Genomic DNA, 19,362 nt, shown 5'->3' with positions numbered 1-19,362 from the left:
TGGCAGATTTAGCACTTATTCCTCCACCACTACCGCGTAAACCAAATTACTACCTCACAGGGCCCAAGACTAGCTACTGTCTACCGTTACGGTCTTACGGAGGAGATCGAAAATCTTCAAAACCGCCGATATCCAGAATCAATCTTCCGAGAAACGCATTGGGGTTTTTCTTTTCAAGTTTTTGGCACTGAAGGCCATGAGAGAGATGAAATCATGAAACCGTGTTTTATGTTTTCTTCTCTCTCGAATCGAAAACCGTCAATAAATGCACGTTATTCTCGACATTGCTGAAGAAGCCCACGTAAAAAATTTCGTTGCAGAGATAGGTGTTCTCTTTCTATCTCCTTTCCTTGCGAAAACTTGTTCTGGTTCTAATCATGGCAGGAGGGGAAGATACTCACGCAAGAGAGCTCGATCAGACACCCACTTGGGCCGTTTCCATTGTTTGTGCCGTTATCGTTATTATCTCTATACTTCTAGAAAAGGTTCTTCACAGGGTTGGAGAGGTGAGCATTTCTTAAACGTTTAATTGACATTATATGGCTCTTCTCTGTTTTTATTTTAACTCCCCTTGTTTTTGGATCATGAATTGGATCTATTATGAGGAAAACATTGGGTTTTTATTTTCTTTTGTTTGATTTCTTTCTTCGTTTCTGTCTTTCCTTCTTCTTATTCATTACTTGGGTTTCCATGAAAGAGATAATTGGTTTTACATTTTTACTGTTCTGTCTTAATTCAGCTAGAACACAGTATGCACCACGAGATAAGCAGGAAAACAAAACGCATTTCTTGTTGTTTTGTCTTTTCTCCATTTTATGGCCCCCTGGTTTGGAGGGCTAAAAAGGGGAAGATTAATTTGGGTATTAAATTTCGTTGAAAAATAATTTCCATTAATCTTCAAACCTTTGAAGTGCATATTACTCCTTCCTCCTCCCCCCCTCCTCAATCCCTCTCTTTCAGCTTTATCAACATTTCATGGGATTTTACTTGACAACATCTCCAATAACGTGTATAAACTTCAAATGATGTTCACTTGGGTCCTCTGCCCCTACTTACTGGTTATTAATGGTCTTTTGATTTCAGTGGTTTACAAAAAGACACAAGATGGCTCTGTATGAAGCTCTTGAGAAAGTTAAAGCTGGTAAAAGCGCAATTTGTGCTTCTTCACAATAATATATGTCTTGGGGTAAAATTTAAAAGAACGAAAAAAATGAGGAAAGGAAGAAATATTTCAATTTGTCCTGTTTCTCTTCAATTGTTGAGGTTTTTTAGAACCATACAGCAGTAACCAAGTAGTTTTCCCTCCTTTTCCCCTTAATTTTTGCAGAGCTGATGGTTCTCGGTTTCATTTCTTTGCTTTTAACATTCGGCCAGAGCTACATTGCCAGAATATGCATTCCCTTAAAGTTTGCAGATACAATGTTGCCTTGCCCCAATACGACAAAGCACAAGCACGAGGGTACACAAGAGAAGGGGGAACCTCATCGGAGGCTTTTATGGAATGAACACAGATTCTTAGCTGGTGGCGGTGGACCTGTCAAATGCAAACCAGTAAGTGCAACTTGGATGGCATATTTTTTTGGATACAGAATTTGTGTTGCTTGTTTGATATCAGAGTGGTATCGAGATGACACATGCTATCCACATTCCTATTTATAAGATGAAAAATCAAGGTTCTGGAACATGGATAGAGCTAAAGTTTGTTCCAGAATTTCATAATGTGGCTGAATTTCATTCTTGAATGGATAATCTGTTCATGCTTTTGATTACATTTTCAACAATACAATGAATTTTGGAATTCCACTACCCAACTCTCTTCCCACCTATTCGCTTAATTAGCATCTATAGAATTGTAAGATATAAATGCAAGAAACCTGTCATGTAGTTTTGAAGAAAATTTTCCAGTTTTTGTTCTGAGAAAATGCTTAATCTGGATGCGCTAGTTCCTAGAATATCAGGGTGCTTGGGAAGTACATGCTCCAAAACTCCAAAAAGACCAGTTACCAGTTCAGGTTTGTCCTTTTAGGTAGTGGAATATATTTTTACCACTTGACGAGGAACGAACTGAGGACTACACAGGTTACCCAAGCTTAGGAATGGCTTAACAATTTGTCTTCAAAAGAATGGTTGCATTGCTTAAGGTTTTCAGTGCTCTTGAAGGACATTGGTCGTTACTTTCTTCTTCTTGTGTTTCCAGTTGAGTTTTGGTTTTCTTGTTGAGGCACGCATTAGCCCTTAAAAGGTTTAGAGTTTGGGAGCTGCAGAACTCACGACTCTATTAGAAAGTAGAATTACCAACTTTTACATGAATTTGGAAGAACTGAAGCAGTACGAGACAGAATAACCAATAACATATTAAAGTGTGAGTATTGCTTCAGGTCATAGAAATTTTCAGCTCTATGGATGTAATCAACTGACTAAAATAAGCACAAAAACTTTTAGTGTCCATGCACCACATGCTCAGAAATTTTAAGCATATGATGAGGCCATGGGAGTGCTGAAGAATTCTCCCACTTCAACCACTTGTCTACCTGTATTTCATCAAACCCAGAGTCCCAGCTGCAGTAACGATTCCATAAATTTTCTCATTATGATCCATTGATTATAACCACAGATCAACTATGTTGTTGTTGATGATGATAATACTTTTTTCCTTGAGTTCAAATGGAAAATCAATCATGCTTCTATAGTCAGTTTGGCCAGTGCATGTGACCCTTCAATGGTTTCTACAATTAGATAATCATTCTACACTAGAGTAAAATGGTTTTTCAAACAACAGTTACTTCTATTGGATAATCAATGATAGTCTTTCATGTAGTTCAAATGGAACACAAATCATGACCACAGTCAGGTTGGCCACTCATGGGATCCTTTGATGGAGTGCAGAAATGTAGAATTACATAATTAATCTACACCAGATTAAAATGGGGTTCTCTTATAATGATTTTTAATATTAGAAAATCATTGAACACTTGATTGAAATGGTTGGACAAAATTCCAACTATCAACACTAATTAATGACCCACTATTCTATCAGAACCAAAGGGGGGGGGTTGAATATCTTTAAATTTATAAATCCTCAACAAGAAGACATCCCTTATTTCATGCTGTCCTCTCCAATCATGAAGTTCAATAGATCTGACTGTGAATGTTATCAAAATTGACTCAAGAACAATTGTTAATGTAAATAGATTTTCAATTATGATCAATATATGGTAGAGGGAACCTTGAAAGGCAGTGTGGTCCCTGCGCAATGGGAGTGTGCGTGGAAGCATCAACAGCGGCGGGATTTCCGCCTTCCATGAGGGGCAGGGTGGTCATTTTGTGCTCCTCTGTGTCTGGGTGCAGGGGCCACGCTGCCTTTCAGGGTTCTTTTTCCCAATATTTATTTACTTTCAATATATATATATATTTATTTATTTATAATTTATTTGCATCTTTGAACCAATGGCCGTAGTCATCTTTTGAGTAGTTTTCTCAAGAGATTTAGAAGGAACTAATCCTTCATTTTACAGTTCATATCTGCACCTGAATCAAGGCAATAGTTTTGAAGCTATATTCTCTTTGGACAACAATTGTGAGTAAAACATACCATCGATGCGATGTTTCTTTACATATATATATAACTTAGAGCATGATCAGCAGTTAACAGCTGTGCACTATCAAATTTAAGCAAGAACACCAAAATAATCACAATAAAAGAGAGGAATAAAAGATGTACTCAACGAGGCAAAGGGTGAACAAAGGCCATTGATTTTGCTTTCTTGGTGTTCTTGATTGATTTAGTTCATAACACAGTTCAACCACTGGAGTTCTGACTCAGTGACTCTCCTCGCATTCATAGCTCTAACACTTCAGCCTCATTTAAAATAGAATTCTCTTAGCAAAGTTGTTAGCTAATTGTAGCAGGCCATTATTAAGAAACTCAAGCATGACTCAAGCATGACAACTATGACTCAATTCCTTTGCAAGTTCTCCTACTGTTGTTTCACCAGCGGTAAACTCGACCACTGGGAGAGAGTGTTCATATTCTTCTATTTGATTAATCACTTTTTTTTGGTCATCAGTTTTGAAGATGATGGTTATAGATTGCCTTTTGTCAATATTCTACTTGTGTTGTAAATGAATATTTTTTTGTGCTTTAAATGCTTCACATTTTATTATGATTATGGAAAATTTTCTTTGAGCGGATGGCAGAGGGTACATTAGCACCCTCTCTCTCCTCCTCACATGAATTGACCTCTCTGCCCACTATGTATGAAACCATTTTGTCGCTCTTCACTGGTGCGCTCCTCTATGCTGCTTGCTCAAAGAACCCTTTGCCTTATAATTATTAATGAATAAATGTGATTTCTGTCATGTAATTGCATCTTTTTCATACTATATCTAACTTGGTCCCTATCGACAGGGTTATGAGCCGCTTATCTCTGTCAACGGATTACATCAATTGCACATCTTCATATTCTTCTTAGCGGTCTTTCATGTAATATACAGTGCAATAACAATGATGCTTGGAAGATTGAAGGTGGGTAGAAATATGAAAGTAGTTTTATTCTCATTTTCTAATACTTAGCACATGAGAATAATAAACAAGCACATGGAGTGCAAGTGGTTAGGGTTCTCCTTTTTATGTGTTCTTCCTGTTAGGGTTCACCTTTTGATGTGTTCCTTCCAGTTCCAGGTAATCACATATTGTTAAAGTTAATTGCTGTTTCAACTGTTTTCTATTACTGCATGGGGTATTTTGTAATTTTTTATATTTCAGGGGCATAGGAGTAATTACTGATAAACCAGGGGATTTATTGTAATTAGTTATAATTATCATGTTATAAATATAGCCTTGAGCAGACGATTAGGAAAATAATGGAAAATAACACCCTAATCGACCAGCTTCTGTTTTCATCCATTTTTTCTCCTCTTTCTTCCTCTTCTTCTCTTGATCTACGCAAGTAATGGTTAGTGCATTCTATTTCTGTCACATGGTATCAGAGCACCATTGACCGGTTATCTGCTGTTTTTCATTCTGGTTTGAGTGTCCTTAAAGAAAATCGTGTTCCCTTGTTCGATGAATACAAAAATGAGGGATTTCATGTGAGCATCGTTATTAGTCTTCAATCAAACCTCTGTGATATGATCTTATTCTTATCAGTTTTCTGCTATTTTGGTCCGATTTCGTGAATCATTGTGGAAGTTTAATTCTTGAATGGGTCATCTTCCTCTGTTGGAATCAGTCCAAACTTTGTAGACTTGCGCTATTGTCTCTAGTGGTTTGATCTTAATTTCAGGATTATCATACCTAGTTTGCTGCAGTTCTTTAAAAATCCTTGTTCAAGAAAGGATATGTCAAGAAGTCCACTTCCACTTGTCAGAACTCCGTGAAATTTTGCGGACGTATTCTCCTCATAGAGTAAGATACTCGACCAAAATTTTAGGGCAATTAGACAAATTTACCCCTTGCAATTTCACAGCCTTACTTCTCTGCGATTTTGGAGGTTTTTTTTTGCTTCCCACGGTTTGGTTTTCTTCTAATCTGTAGCTTCTGATTTTGGCTTGTGTGATCCTAAGTGGATTTTCAATATTGTTGTCGTTTATGGTCAGAGATCCAGTTATGTTTATTTATTTGTTTATAATCTACGATTGTGATCTGTCTGCCATTTTTTTGTCTGCTTTGTGATTTGACCTTTTTGTGATCTGTTTTTGGTGCTGAACCTACCTTTGCTCTGCTATAATGGGCGACTTTAAACCCTTTCTGGATTCTGTTAATGTCCAAATTACTGCTGCCAAGCTAAATGGTGTATCTAATAATTCATTATGGGCACAAGCTGTGGGAGTTTATATTAATGCCAAAAGCAAATTGAAGTATTTAATGTCAACACCTCCTTCTGCTGATTCAAAGATTGATGATTGGATGCCTGAAAATGATACATTATTAGTCTGGTTATGTAACAGTATGGAGAGGGTGGGCTTTGGTACAACGGTAAAGGTTGCTCCATTGTGACCAATTGGTCATGGTTTTGAATCTGGAAACAGACTTTCTATGGAAGCAGGGGTAAGACCATTATGACCCTACCCAGACCTCCACAGTGACGGGAACCTCGTGCATTGGGTACGCTCTCTTTTTGTTTTTTAATATAAATGTAACAGTATGAATTTGTCTATTAGTGCGAATGTTATGTTCCATACAACAACCAAAGGAGTTTTGGATGATTTAAAGGGAGTTTTTCTTAAGATAAAAATATGTTGCGAGTACATCATCTCTATGAGAAGATATTTAATTTCAAGCAAGGTGACAAGTCTGTTGGGAGAAATGGAGAATACTATAGTGCACTTAAAGGTATATGGGAGGATTTGAATATCTACCAACCTCATACTACTGATTTGGACTTGTTGAAAACTCAACGTGCTGAGTTTAAGTGGCCAAAAATTTTTCTGGTTTGAATTATGATTTACAGCTTGTCGAAAGTTTGTTCCTTGCTGGTGAAAAACTTCCTTCTATGACTGAAGCATTCTGGCCGTGTCCAGCATATTTTATCAATGTATCTGCCTCCGTCACTAAATTTGAATCACCCATAGTTGTCAAGGCTTCACATAGGCGTCCAAGCGCCTTGTTTGCATCACATTGCGTCCAGATTCACTCTAATGCCTTGGGTTACCTAGACATTGTGATAACTATGGAACACCTCCTTCTTTAAAGGAGCGTGTTGCTTTGGTGGCTAACAATGGTGATCGTGGTCGTGGTTCTGGATTCACTGGAAGAGGTCGTGGTTCAGGGGAAGGTCGAGGACGTGGACTTTGTGGTTGTGGAGGCGAACTTACTCAGGTTTTCTGACAGTGTACGTACTATGGTAAGAATAATCAGACAGTTGATATGTGTTGGGAGAAGTATAGTAAACCTCAATAAGTGATGCAATATGCCAATACATCAGTGATTGATGGAAATTCTGACTTGATGTCATCCAAAGACATTAGTCTTGCTTCATCTGGATCTGATCGATCGGTTACTGTGTCTCATGATGGTTATCGCTAATTATTGAAACGAGTTCAACAGCTTGAGACTCAGTCATCCACCGCTTCATCCATTACTACATTAGCTCATACAAGTATTGTTGTCCTTCTCGTTCTTCATTCCCCTGTCCCTTAGGTTATTGATTTTAGGTGTTTCCTCTCATATGGTTGATAAATTGAATGTGTTCTTAATTTCAAATTATCCTTGCTGATGGCTCTTTTACCCAAGATTTTGGTAATGTTGTAGTTTCTCCTTCTTCCTCCTTATCTTTATCATATGTACTTCATGTACCTCGGTTACCTTTAAATTTACTTTTGTTAGCCAACTTACCTAGGCATAAAATTGTGCTGTTACTTTCTGTCCTTATTGTGTCTTTCAGGATCTCTAGACAAGGAAGACGCTGGCCTGGAGGGTGTGAGAAGGATGGTTTATACTACCTTGATGGTGTCTCCTTCTCTAAAGCTGCTTCTACTACTTTTAGTAGTGCTTCTCTTATTCACTAGTATTATTGTTTGAGACACTTGTCATTTCCAAGCTTCACAAATGGTTCCCAGTTGCAAATCTATTTCGCACATTGAGTGTGAGGCTTGTGAATTTAGCAAGCATCGTCGCACATTCTTTCCTTCTTGTACTGTCTCTAAGAGTCGGTCCTTGTTCTCTTTAGCAAGCATCATTGCACCTCTTTGAGAGTAGGTCTGATTGTTCTTATTTTGTTACCTTTGTGGACGACTATTCTTGATAACTAGGTTGTTTTTGTTTTTTATCGCTCTGACTTGTCTATTTTTCAAATAATTTTTATAATGAAATAAAAACTCATTGTGTTTGCTTTAAAATTTTTCATTCTGATAATGCTCTTAAGTATACTCAGCGCCTTGGGGAATCCTATTGTTCCTTCTGTTAATCAAGGAGTGAATTAGTATTTTTATCTTCTCGAAGGTGGCCCTGGTGCCTAGCAGTTATGAGTTCTCTCCATCCTTTTTTATCCTCTTTAGATTTCTTTTATAGCTTGATTCAGCCGTAGGGATAGGCCGTTGTTTTTGTAGTGGAGTTTTTTTCATCTTTCTTCTTTATTATTCTTTCCTTCGATTTTTTGGGGGAAAGAATTCTTGGACTATCATTGAATACATTAATCATTTACAAAAAAAAAAAAAAAAAAAAAAAAAAAAAGTTAGATTTCTGAATGAACATATAAGATCGGACTTGGTAGTAGCCCCGATCGATGACAAACGAGCTTAAAGCTCACTTTGTTGCTAAGGGATATACTTAGACACATATAGGATTGATTACTTTGAGACATTTTCTCTTGTGGGCCGTTTGAACTCTATTCATGTTCTTATTTCTCTAGCTATTAATATTGATTGGCTATTATTTTTGCTTGACATAAAGAATGCATTTTTGAATAGTGATTTTCTTAAAGAAATCTATATGAAGCAACCTTTTGGGTATGTTGCTTAGGGGGAGAATGCACAAAAAGCATATAAGCTTTGTAAAGCACTTATGGGCAGCCACCAAGAGCTTGGTTTGATAAATTAGCAAAGTTGTTATTGGTTTATGGGTTGACACAGTACTACTCTGATGACTGTGTTTGTTTGTCGTTAGGGTTCCAAAGTGATTTTGTTTGTTGTTTATGTTGATAATATCTGGTATTGATGGTGTCAAGACCTACTTATGGCAACACTTTTAGATGAAGGACTTGGGTGCTTTCAGATATTTTTTGGGAATTAAGGTTGTTGGGAGAAAGAAGGGTATTAGTCTGTCTCAAATTAAGTATGTGTTTGATATTCTGTCTGAGACTAGCATGTTAGGTTCTAAACTTGTTGATACCCCCCTATGGATCCTCATCAGAAACTTGGGGTTTGTGATGATAAAGAATTTGCAGACAAGCATCAATATAGAAGATTGGTTGGTGAACTCATCTACCTTACAGTGATTAGGCCTGGCCTATCATTTGCAGTTGGTGTTATAAGCTAGTTCGTGGAAAAACCCAAGCAGTCTTACTGGGGGGAGCATGTCATATTTTGAGATAACTTAAGGGTGCTCTAGGAAAGGGTCTCATTTATACACCTTATAACCATATTGCTTTTGTTGGTTATTCTGATGCTGACTGGGCAGGTGCTAAATGCAATAGTTGGTCGACCATTGGTTATTGTACGTTTAGTGATGGTAATCTTGTTATTTGGAGGAGTAAGAAACAAAACAGTGGCTAGGTCTAGTGTTGAAGTTGAGTATAGAGCCGTGGCACGTACTCTAGCTGAATTAATGTGGTTAAAGTCACTTTCTAGTCAAGAAGTTTGTTAATATGTATTGTGATAATCAGGCAACTATCTACATTGCTAGTAATCCTGTCTTTCATGAATGGACCAAGCATATTGAAGTTGACTATCATTTTGTGAGAGATGCTGTGATGCGGGAGTTGATCTCCCCTCCATTTGTCAATCCTACTAATCAACTTGGTGGCTTGTTAACCAAGGCTTTGTTTCGGATTGTGTTTCTTCAAGGTTGTTCCAATATGGGCATGGGAGATTTATTTTCCAACTTGAGGGGGAGTGTTAAAGCTATTTGTTGGTTTTACTGTTTTCTATTACTGCATGCGGGTATTTTGTAATTTTATTTATATTTCAGGGGCATATGAGTAATTACTCATAGTCCATGGGCTTTCTTGTAATTAATTAATATAGGCTTAAGCAGTCAATTAGTAAAAAAACACACTAACCGACCAGCTTCTTTTTTCTTCTTTCTTTTCTACTCGTCTTTCTTCTTACCTCTCGTTCTTCCTCTTCTCTTGATCAAAGCAGGTACTGTTTAGTACACTTCTGTTTCTGTCTCACATTTTGAAATGTTAATCTGATTATTTGACCATAGTGTACAATCTATCTCTATTGGTTGCAAGCTTTGGCGCAACAGTTAAGTTACGCTATTGCCACCTATTGGTTGTGGGTTCAAAACTTGGAAACAGACTCTCCTGCGAAGCAGGGGGGTAAGACTGCGTACTTTTTCCCTCCCAGACCCTGCAGTATTAGGAGCCTCGTGCACTGGGACACTTTTTTTTTAATGTACAATCTATCCCCATTCTTCTGGATAGTCAAGAAAATTTGGTAACCTGTCCAGACTCCAGAAAGTTCTGATGCTATTGATTTTAGACCTAGAAGATGTAATAGATCGATCCATTTGAAATGATTAGTCCCAGCAGCTTCGTATGCCCTGATGGGATTGTAAAAATCATATCTGGACCTGGCTGTTGCCAGTCCAGGCCAGCTTTTTTCACCTCAACTGCTGTCTGCTAATTTATGCTAAGAAACCAGGCTGTATTTAGGCCCAAGGTTGGTCCAAACTCAAAATTGAATTGAAATTTAAGCAGAGTCTGATACAGCATCAGTTGACCTACTGATAATGGTATTAGAGACCTGGTCTCTTGGGCATATGCTGTTTCCAAGCCTGCAGTGCTGACAGATCCTATCTTGAATACAATATACATAATGCTTGCTAACAATAACTGTTTGATGCAGATTCGTGGATGGAAAGAATGGGAAAGGGGAACTTCATCGCTTGACTATGAATTTTCCAATGGTACTTTTTCAATGCCAGTCAACTTTTTTGTGTGGGACAAACTGAGAGTCACAATTAGAACATAGAAATGGGGTTTGACAAATAGAAACAGGTTTGGGTGAGGGAATTTTAATCTAAGATTAAGGGCTTCTGTTTTTTGGATTATATAGGGAAATCTCTGATAGAGAGCTAGGTAGTTATTTGGGAAATCCCTGATAGAGAGTTAGATGGTTATAAATTTATAGAGTTGGTTGAGAAACTGATTACTATTGAACGGAATTCTCAGGGGGAAAACTGGAACTTGAAATAGATATCTATATTTCAACCTCAAGAATCAGAAATAGAGTCAAGAATTTAGAAACTTATCTGAAACTCTGCTAACATGAAAATAAAGGCATTAAGATTGTTAGAGATGTTAAATCTCTCTCAATGAAGTCAACTCCACGTAAGATACATAGATTAAGATCCCATAAGAAAGCTATTGATTGATTGAGATTATTACATTTATTACCAAAACTAATATTTATTGCAAAGTCCAGACCATAGTTATTAACAAATAGTGGTGGTTTGCAACAATGGCATAAGACACTCAAAAATGAAGAATTTTGTACCCTGACTTAACTATAAGAAAACTTGACAAATTCTACTTTTGAACAAACTTCTAAAACTCAAATATAACTACTAATAAATCTTTCTGGAGAAAATAAATTCCAAAATGCTGGGGTTCTGGATAGAGATCTGTAACTTGATCTCGTGTTTAGCCAACCTTGCAAACATTTCTTTCTAGATTCAATTTAAATTACCAGAGATAATGAAATATGGTTGTCTAGAGATTATCTTTTTGGGGTGCTTCATGGCCACACCATATAAGACTATATGGAGTGTAAGTGAGACTCCTGGAACAGACACTATGCTCGAGTAGTAAATTTGCATGAGTACAACCTGGAGGAGCCCTTAGGCATGACATCATTGTAATGCCAAATCTGCGGACTATGGCGGACTATAGTACATCGTGGAAGAGGAACTTCAATATTTGGGCTTTGGCTACTCTTTGCCAGCTTAACTCCTTTGTTACTTTTAATTCCTATTCCTTGAATTTGAGGTTTTTGGTTCAGTTTCTTGGAGTAGGAGGCCATTTTCTTTCACCATCATGTTGTTGTTGTTGGTTTTTCTTTTTTCTTTTTCCCCGGCAACTTCTTTAAAGCTGAACTATGTATATCCTGATTATGCAGATCCATCAAGATTCAGGCTTACTCATGAGACATCTTTCGTGAAAGCTCATACCAGCTTCTGGCTGAAGACTCCGTTCTTCTTTTACTTTGTAAGAAATATGTCATTTACCTTCTCAATATCCTTGTAGTTTTCCTGCTTTTACTAATTACTGGAATTTATTCAAATAAAGCAAAGTAATAAGTAAACTACTTGGAAGGATGTAACAATGTGCCATTAGGTCCTTGCTTTATTTTCATTCTGTTCTTTATATTTTTTTTCTTCTTTGTATTTCTAACAAGCCATAATTAGTATCCATCCAAACTAATTTGGCACTAGAGCCAACTGATCCAATAGAGCTCCCTGTATCTCAATTTGAGAGTCTAAGAGGGAGAAGCTTCAACCAATCTAATGTTTTTTCTGAGATTGGAAGCAAATATTCAAGGTTTCATCTGCTTTCTCAATGTCCAATTCATATTGTGAATGGGAACTCTCTCCCTCTGTCTATTAGCCAGCCACAAGGCCCACAACAAAGTCTCAATTAAGACCACCATTGTCTCACTTTGTTGGTATATAATGTAACAGCCCAATGGGCAGTGTATAAGACTTATCTGAAAAGTATTTCACCAAGAAGTCCTTGTGCTGGTTGATGTAGAAACTCACAGCACCAAAGTAATCCTTTGATGCAGGCATGTGTGGCCGACCCTGATCAGCTGTCTTCTTAAATGGACCATAGCCATGCTCTTAGAGGATCAGCCCGGATCCAAGCTCAAAAGACTCAAGCCCAACCCAAGTCCAAATCTGTCCAAAATATAATCCAGAATTATGCCTGTTCAGAAGTGTCAACTTCAAGGGCATGTTCGGGTTATATAAAGTGATATCTTGAGAAAACAAAGCATGAAAGTTGTATTCCTTCAAGTCCTCTATCAAATGACTTTGGAATCACCTCAGTCCGAGTTGTATTGAAGGAGTTATGCATTTTTTACCAAACATGCGCAGTCCAATACACCTACCCAAGTTCCAATCCACTTCTTAGACTAAGTCACACCTTGGACCTAGCCCAACCCCCTAGACGGCCTCCCTTGGACCTAGCCCAAACCCCTAGCGAGCCTACATGTGAACCTAACCCTTGACTAAGGACCCCCTCCTAGTTGGCCTCGTTTGAGTGGGAGACTCTTCATCTCCTTAGAGTGGTTCTTCAATTCTTGAGTGCAAGATGATGTGGCAGCTCATCCTTCAAAGATTCTCTTGGTCTACACAACTTCAACTACACTTCCAAAGTCCTTCTTGAAGGCTACATTATCTCTTGAAGATTACAAAATCTCTCTTGAAGGCTACAAAGTCTCTCTTGAAACATGCTTTAAGGCAAGAAGAATATTTGAATTGACTATTTTTTAGTAGTTTTTTTTTTTTTTTTTTTTTTTTTAATAATTATGTTTGTAATCAATCTCCATAGTTTTCACGGAGCCTTGGCGACCCAAGGCGTTGGAGAGGGACCAAAAGCAAGGCGACACCAACAAGGCGACCAAGGCACCCAAGTCGACCAAGGCGCTTGGATGCCTAGGCGACGCCTTGACAACTATGTCAATCTCAGCCATAGAAAAATCAAGGGTTTAGATGTCGCATTACCATTGAGGGATTCCTTTGTTTTCCTATTAAAGGACAACCTATTCTCATTGTAATGATAGCTACGAAATGATATTTTGTTGAAGGTTGCTCCAAGCATTTCTCTTGAACCTAGTAGTGTTCACCCCAGAAACTTTGAATGATTTTCTCTCCTTCCTAGAAGAGTAGGAATTTTGTTCTTCACTTGAATCCTAGAAGGGTTGCAAGACCTCGTTGGAGCTGCAATTGTCCTAGAAGAGTTGCATTTCAAAACCATATCTATCCATATCCAATTCTTTTTATTTTCATAATTATGTTCTTGTTCGTGCACCAACTTCATGAGACATTTCGAGCACCATACATTGTGTTACTATGAATACATTTTTCATCAAAGTTATAGGACCGTGAGTCCTTGTTCATTAGGCTTTGGATTCAAGTCATTCCGATTTATATTAAGCAAGATATACTCATTTTTTTTGAGGTCGCGCGTTTCTGAAAATTTTTGTATCCAAGCTTTCTTTAAAGCTTGTTTTATCTTCTCTCGATCCGAGTTCAACAATCTCCTTTGGGGGCTTGCATCATCCTTCTTGAATCAAGAAGAGATGACAATGGAGTTGAGTCGTATCAGAATGATAGTCCATAAGGTTTTAAATACCCCAAATTGTACAAACCGGGTTGACTGTGCGTTTATACCTCCAAGATAAAACAACTCCCTAATCACATAAGGTGCACTCCTAAATGTGATTACACAACACACAGGAGCGCAAATGCTATACTTAGTAATACACCACTGACTTTGGTAAATAGAGAACAGGAACACTAACTACAAAAGACACTTCCAGAAAACAAGAATATTGGTTACAGTATGCCTCTCAGAGAACAGTAAGTACTGACTGTATTGGAGACAGAATCCCTCTCAGTGTGCACTTTCAGAGAATAAGCATTTTCAGTATGTTCTACACAATACATAAGAAATTTTAGATTGTCTGCTATATATGTAGACCTTGTGCCTTTATATATCTGTACATATACAGAAGTGGCTGTACGTGTACATATACACACACGTATAGGTGCCTATACAGGTTTAAACAATAAATAAGTGCCTATACAGGTGTGTTTTTACGTATGGGTGTCTATATGTAGTAATTTGAATTTGGAGCCAAAACTAACAATGTATAAAAGATATAAGTTGAGTTACACCCGTACCAGGCCAAGGCCGGGCCTGGCTAGGCTCAGCTCGGCGCGCGTGTTGTGAAAAGGCACCCCGGACGCAAACCGGACATCTCCAAGGAGGGATACTTTCCTTTTGAACCCACATCCCTTATAAGTCCCATTAATACTTATAAGCTAGACCTTACTCTTGTTTGTGAGCAATGTGGGACTAAACTAAAAGGGTTTCCTTTAGTTCATAACAACTCTACAAGGGCAAAACTTATGGCTAATAGACTTAGAGCTTTTCTGCCACGTTTTCTCTCCCCATTTCAGGGGGCTTTCATTCCTGAAACACAAATTAGTGATAATATTGTGATTGCCCAAGAAATTTTCTGGTTTCTAAAGCATAAAAGGAGGGTTAAGGCTGGTTTTGTGGCTATAAAGTTAGACATGGCAAAGGCCTATGATAGGGTGGAATGGACTTTGATCGATCACCTTGCCAAGTTCATTGGTTTCCCTGACTGGTGGATTAAGTTAGTTAACACTCTTATCTCAACCACCTCTTTCTCTATGAAAGTTAATGGCAGCCCTTTTGGTTTTTTTTGCCCTTCCAGGGGCCATAGACAAGGGTGCCCTTTGAGTCCTTACCTTTTTTTGTTTACTATGGAAGTCCTCTCCCGTATCCTATAGGCTAGCTGTGAGGCAAGGCTCTTTAAGGGAATTAGAGTTGCTAGGGGAGCACCTGAGATTTCCCACCTGTTATTTGCTAATGACACTTTCATTTTCTGCCGCAACACGGAGGAAGATATCCTCTCCATTAAAGCTGCCCTGGACTTTTTCTCTGACCTAACTGGTCAAGAAATTAACTTTTCCAAGAGTGAGGTACACTTTAGTCGGAACACTGCACCGGACAGGAAAAGGTCTATCTGTACAATTCTGAAAATGAAAGAGATGAATCCCTCTTCCAAATATTTGGGGACAAATCTGTTTCACTCTCGCTCTAGGGTTAGGGACCTTTCCCCCATTATTCTGAGAGTCCAAAATAAGCTGACTACCTGGAAGGCTAATTGCCTTTCTTATGGTGGTAGGAAATTTTTTATCCAATCTGTCTTGGCTTCAATCCCGTCTTTCCAAATGTCATGTTTTCTGTTCCCTAAGAAATGTTGCTCTAAACTTGACTCCATTTGCCTTAATTTTTGGCAGAATGGGACCTCTAGTCATAAACGGACCACCCTCATTAGTTGGGACAAGATTTGCAGACCTCCCTCCCTTGGAGGTCTTGGTCTACGAAAATCCCTTAACCACAATAGGGCCTTAATTTTAAAGCTTGGGTGGCGTCTGATCACTGAGGAACACTCTTTATGGGCTCAAGTCCTAAGAAGGAGATATTTTCCTAATCGATCTATCTTTGACCTCAAAACCTTAAAGAAAAAGGGGACTTGGATTTGGAACAGCCTGGCTACCCTTCTTCCAATCCTCAAACAAATTGTTTGGAAAAAAATAGGGAATGGGTGCACCACTTTTTGCTGGGAGGACCCGTGGGTACCTACTATACCCATGCACTGCCTCCCCCATACTTTTCGGACTACCTCGATCTGCTAGGTAAGCGATCTTGTTATTAACTCACACTAGCATCTACCTTTACTTACCAATTTTTTTCTTATGGGCTTCGCTTCTGAAATTTCTAAAGTGTGCATTTCAGACTCTGAGGATCAGTGGAAATGCTCCTTGACAAAAACTGGGACGTTCTCCACTCGACAGGCTGCCTCTTACCTGCATTCCCATTTTCATAATGACCAGATTGTTTCCAAATGGTGGCGTTTTTTCTGGAAGCTTAAAATTCCTCCGAAATTTAAGTTGTTTTTTTGGCGTGTCTTACATGTAGGTTTACCTGTCAAGGATACTATCGCGCACTGGTTGCCGATCGAGCCTACATGTTATCTCTGTGGTGCTCGTGATGAAACCCAATGGCATCTTTTTATATCTTGTGAATGGACTAAGCGTATCTGGGCATCTGGGCCCCTCGGGCTGAGAACTGAGGACCTTAGCAGCCCCTCTTTGGCACATCTTTGTGCTTCCCTCCTCAATTCTAAAGCCCTGGATTTGAACTCTGCTTCTTGGTTTTTTTCTATTGTTATTTTAACTTGCTATTTCATATGGTTTGTAAGAAACAAGGTATCCCTTGGATTAGCCCCAGCTAATCCACACTTGGTTTTATCAAATGTTAACCGCTGGATGTACTATTTAGATCTCACTCCCTCTAATTTGTATACACTCACTATGGACCACCACCAATCTACACATTGCACTCTACTTTTCACACACCAGTTGTCTAACGACGATATGCACTTCCCTGTTCTCTGCTGCGCAGGCCTTTCTAAACCATCAATGGGACTAACCGGATGGGGGTATTGCTTTTTGTTAGATGGCAAGAGTGTTTTAGCATCTGCAGGATTTTCGTGTTCATCTAACCCAAAGGAAGCTGAGCTGATAGGAATCTTGCAGGGGTGGAAACACGCTCTCAAGGAGGGGATACATTTAAAAGAAATTTGGGTTACTAGTTTTAGCCTTAGTCTAATTTTGCAATCAGGACATACGTCTAGAGTACCTTGGTCACTTCTTTCTCCTTATGTTGAACTAGCAGAACTAACTTCGAACTTTACCACTGTACGTATATCTCACAAGCACAATCACTGGACTGCAGCCTTGAAATCTTATACTCAGGCTTCAGTTAGGACCAAATCTCACTCTACACCTTTTTTGTACGATGTACATGCGTTTATTCACCAACACACTTCTTTTCCTCTAGAATTTATAAAACCAACACACTTCTTTTCCTCTAGAATTTTTAATGTTGTTTGGACAGTTCTTGTATTTGGGATTTTGTGTTAATATTTTCATTAGATAATGCTTCTTAAAATATCCATCTCTTACCAAAAGGAAATATATCCATCTCTTGCAGGTTTGCTTTTTCCGACAATTTTTCAGGTCTGTTCGTAAGGCTGACTATTTGGCTATGCGCCATGGATTCGTCACGGTAAGTTTGTTCAACTCGTTTTCAGAAGCCATCTTTTTATTTTATCATTAGTTTCTGATTATAATATTCATGTAGGTTCATTTGGCTCCAGGAAGTAAGTTTGACTTCCAAAAGTATATTAAAAGGTCTCTAGAAGATGATTTCAAGGTAGTTGTGGGAATCAGGTAAAGTGTTATTATTTTACGGTTTTCTCAAGTCAATCTTGCTTATATTCTTGTTGTATTCTTCTGACACACAAACACTATGTGTTGCAGTCCTGTGCTATGGGCTTCGGTTGTGTTCTTTTTGCTGCTTAATGTTGAAAGTGAGTCACCTCTACACTCTATTCCAAGTTAACATTTCAAGTTATCAAATTCAAATAGAATTGGATCTTCTCCAATGATTCATTTCATCTTTTTCAGGATGGCAGGCATTGTTCTGGGATTCTATAATTCCTGTAGTTGTAAGCATTTGATACACTGAATCATTTGTTGTTATCACTATTCTTCAGTTTGATTACAAAGTAAACTATGATAATTGATATGGCTGCAGGTAATCTTAGCAGTTGGAACAAAGCTTCAATCAATCATAATACAAATGGCTCTTGAAATCCAAGAAAGACATGCAGTGGTTCAGGGAATTCCTCTTGTCAAAGTCAGTGACAAGCACTTTTGGTTTAGCAGGCCTAAGTTAGTTCTTTTTCTCATCCATTTCGTTCTATTTCAGGTAAAAAAAAATGCTTTGTGTCTTTATAAATGATACTATCTAAAATAGAGGTCAAGTAATGTAATACTAGTCCATCAATCATTATACAGCAGATGTAGGGGTGATGGATTCAATCTAACGTCATCATAAATTTCAGAATTCTACCCACGACAGGGTCGTAGAGGTGCACAACCAGCAGACCAAGGTCTGCGTTATTCCCCGAACCAGTGTTCAGATCAGCCCCAAATTACTAGTATAACTAGGTCTCCTCAAGTCCAACTTCTCAAAGTACGGCTCCCATCCAATGGTTGGATTTGGAATTGTAATAGTTTCACTGAAATAGCAACCATGATTTCAAAATTAGAAACTAAGCAATATCTTCATATGAACACAACAGTTCAACACCAAATTAACATCAATTCCTCATCTCAACACATAGATCATGATATCTAGAAACCACATAAAACCGATGGCCAGATTTCACAAAAACCAAAAACTCACAGAACAGAAACTAATTGTAAAAATTAGACCTGAATTATCTCACAATCGGCAGGCCTGATATGGCTGAATTTCAGGTCGAAGGCAGTGCTGGAATAGCTCTTAAACTTTTCAAAACTCCAGTCCAGTCCGATGGCTAAATTTGGTCCTAACAAGCCTTCAAAATTGCAGTTAAACAACCACTCAACAGGAACCGTAAGTCTCTTGTAATCCTAGAAAAACTTCAACTCTCAATAAGACAACAATATCCCAACATAAGATCCATAAACAGTCAATGATTAAGAGAGATAAATCAGTTCTAGCACTTACTTGATGTACAGGACAGAATGGAAGAATAGAAACAAGTAAAAGAATGAAGATATGAATGAGCCTCTCACTCCACCTTGCTAGTCTCTCACCAGCTCCACTTGCATCTCCCTAGGGATCTCTGTTTCTCACAGAATTCTTACATCACACAAGGAAGAACAGCACAATCCATAAAGTTTTTTATTTTTTGGTCTAAATCGCGGGGTAGGTCTTCCCCTTCTTTCTTATTAATAGTTTTAGAAATAGAACAATGTAGAACCTCCTTGCGTGGCCTAGGAGATTCCTTACAAACTTAGACTTCCTCAAATTAGAAACTTCT

General features: G+C 38.2%; 1 protein-coding gene across 2 annotated transcripts in view; it reads left to right on the top strand.

The window, feature by feature from the left end:
* The first annotated feature begins 253 nt into the window (after nt 1-253).
* Nucleotides 254-19,362, top strand: part of LOC122658694 (MLO-like protein 9) — a 39,573-nt gene continuing 20,464 nt past the window's right edge. For both annotated transcript variants that reach the window (XR_006332479.1, XM_043853760.1), the window contains exons 1-11: nt 254-506; nt 1,084-1,141; nt 1,328-1,551; nt 4,409-4,525; nt 10,513-10,573; nt 11,785-11,873; nt 17,481-17,555; nt 17,631-17,719; nt 17,810-17,859; nt 17,957-17,997; nt 18,087-18,260. Coding sequence is in view for 1 of the 2 variants with exons in the window: in XM_043853760.1 (XP_043709695.1) it covers nt 378-506; nt 1,084-1,141; nt 1,328-1,551; nt 4,409-4,525; nt 10,513-10,573; nt 11,785-11,873; nt 17,481-17,555; nt 17,631-17,719; nt 17,810-17,859; nt 17,957-17,997; nt 18,087-18,260 (1,107 nt within the window). In the remaining variant the exon portion in view is untranslated. The remainder of the gene's footprint in view (nt 507-1,083; nt 1,142-1,327; nt 1,552-4,408; nt 4,526-10,512; nt 10,574-11,784; nt 11,874-17,480; nt 17,556-17,630; nt 17,720-17,809; nt 17,860-17,956; nt 17,998-18,086; nt 18,261-19,362) is intronic.

The sequence above is a fragment of the Telopea speciosissima genome, chromosome 4, assembly GCF_018873765.1.
Source record: "Telopea speciosissima isolate NSW1024214 ecotype Mountain lineage chromosome 4, Tspe_v1, whole genome shotgun sequence".
In the NCBI taxonomy this organism is placed as follows: domain Eukaryota; kingdom Viridiplantae; phylum Streptophyta; class Magnoliopsida; order Proteales; family Proteaceae; genus Telopea; species Telopea speciosissima.
Note: the sequence above shows the minus strand (reverse complement) of the source record. Positions and strands in the feature narration are given on the sequence as shown.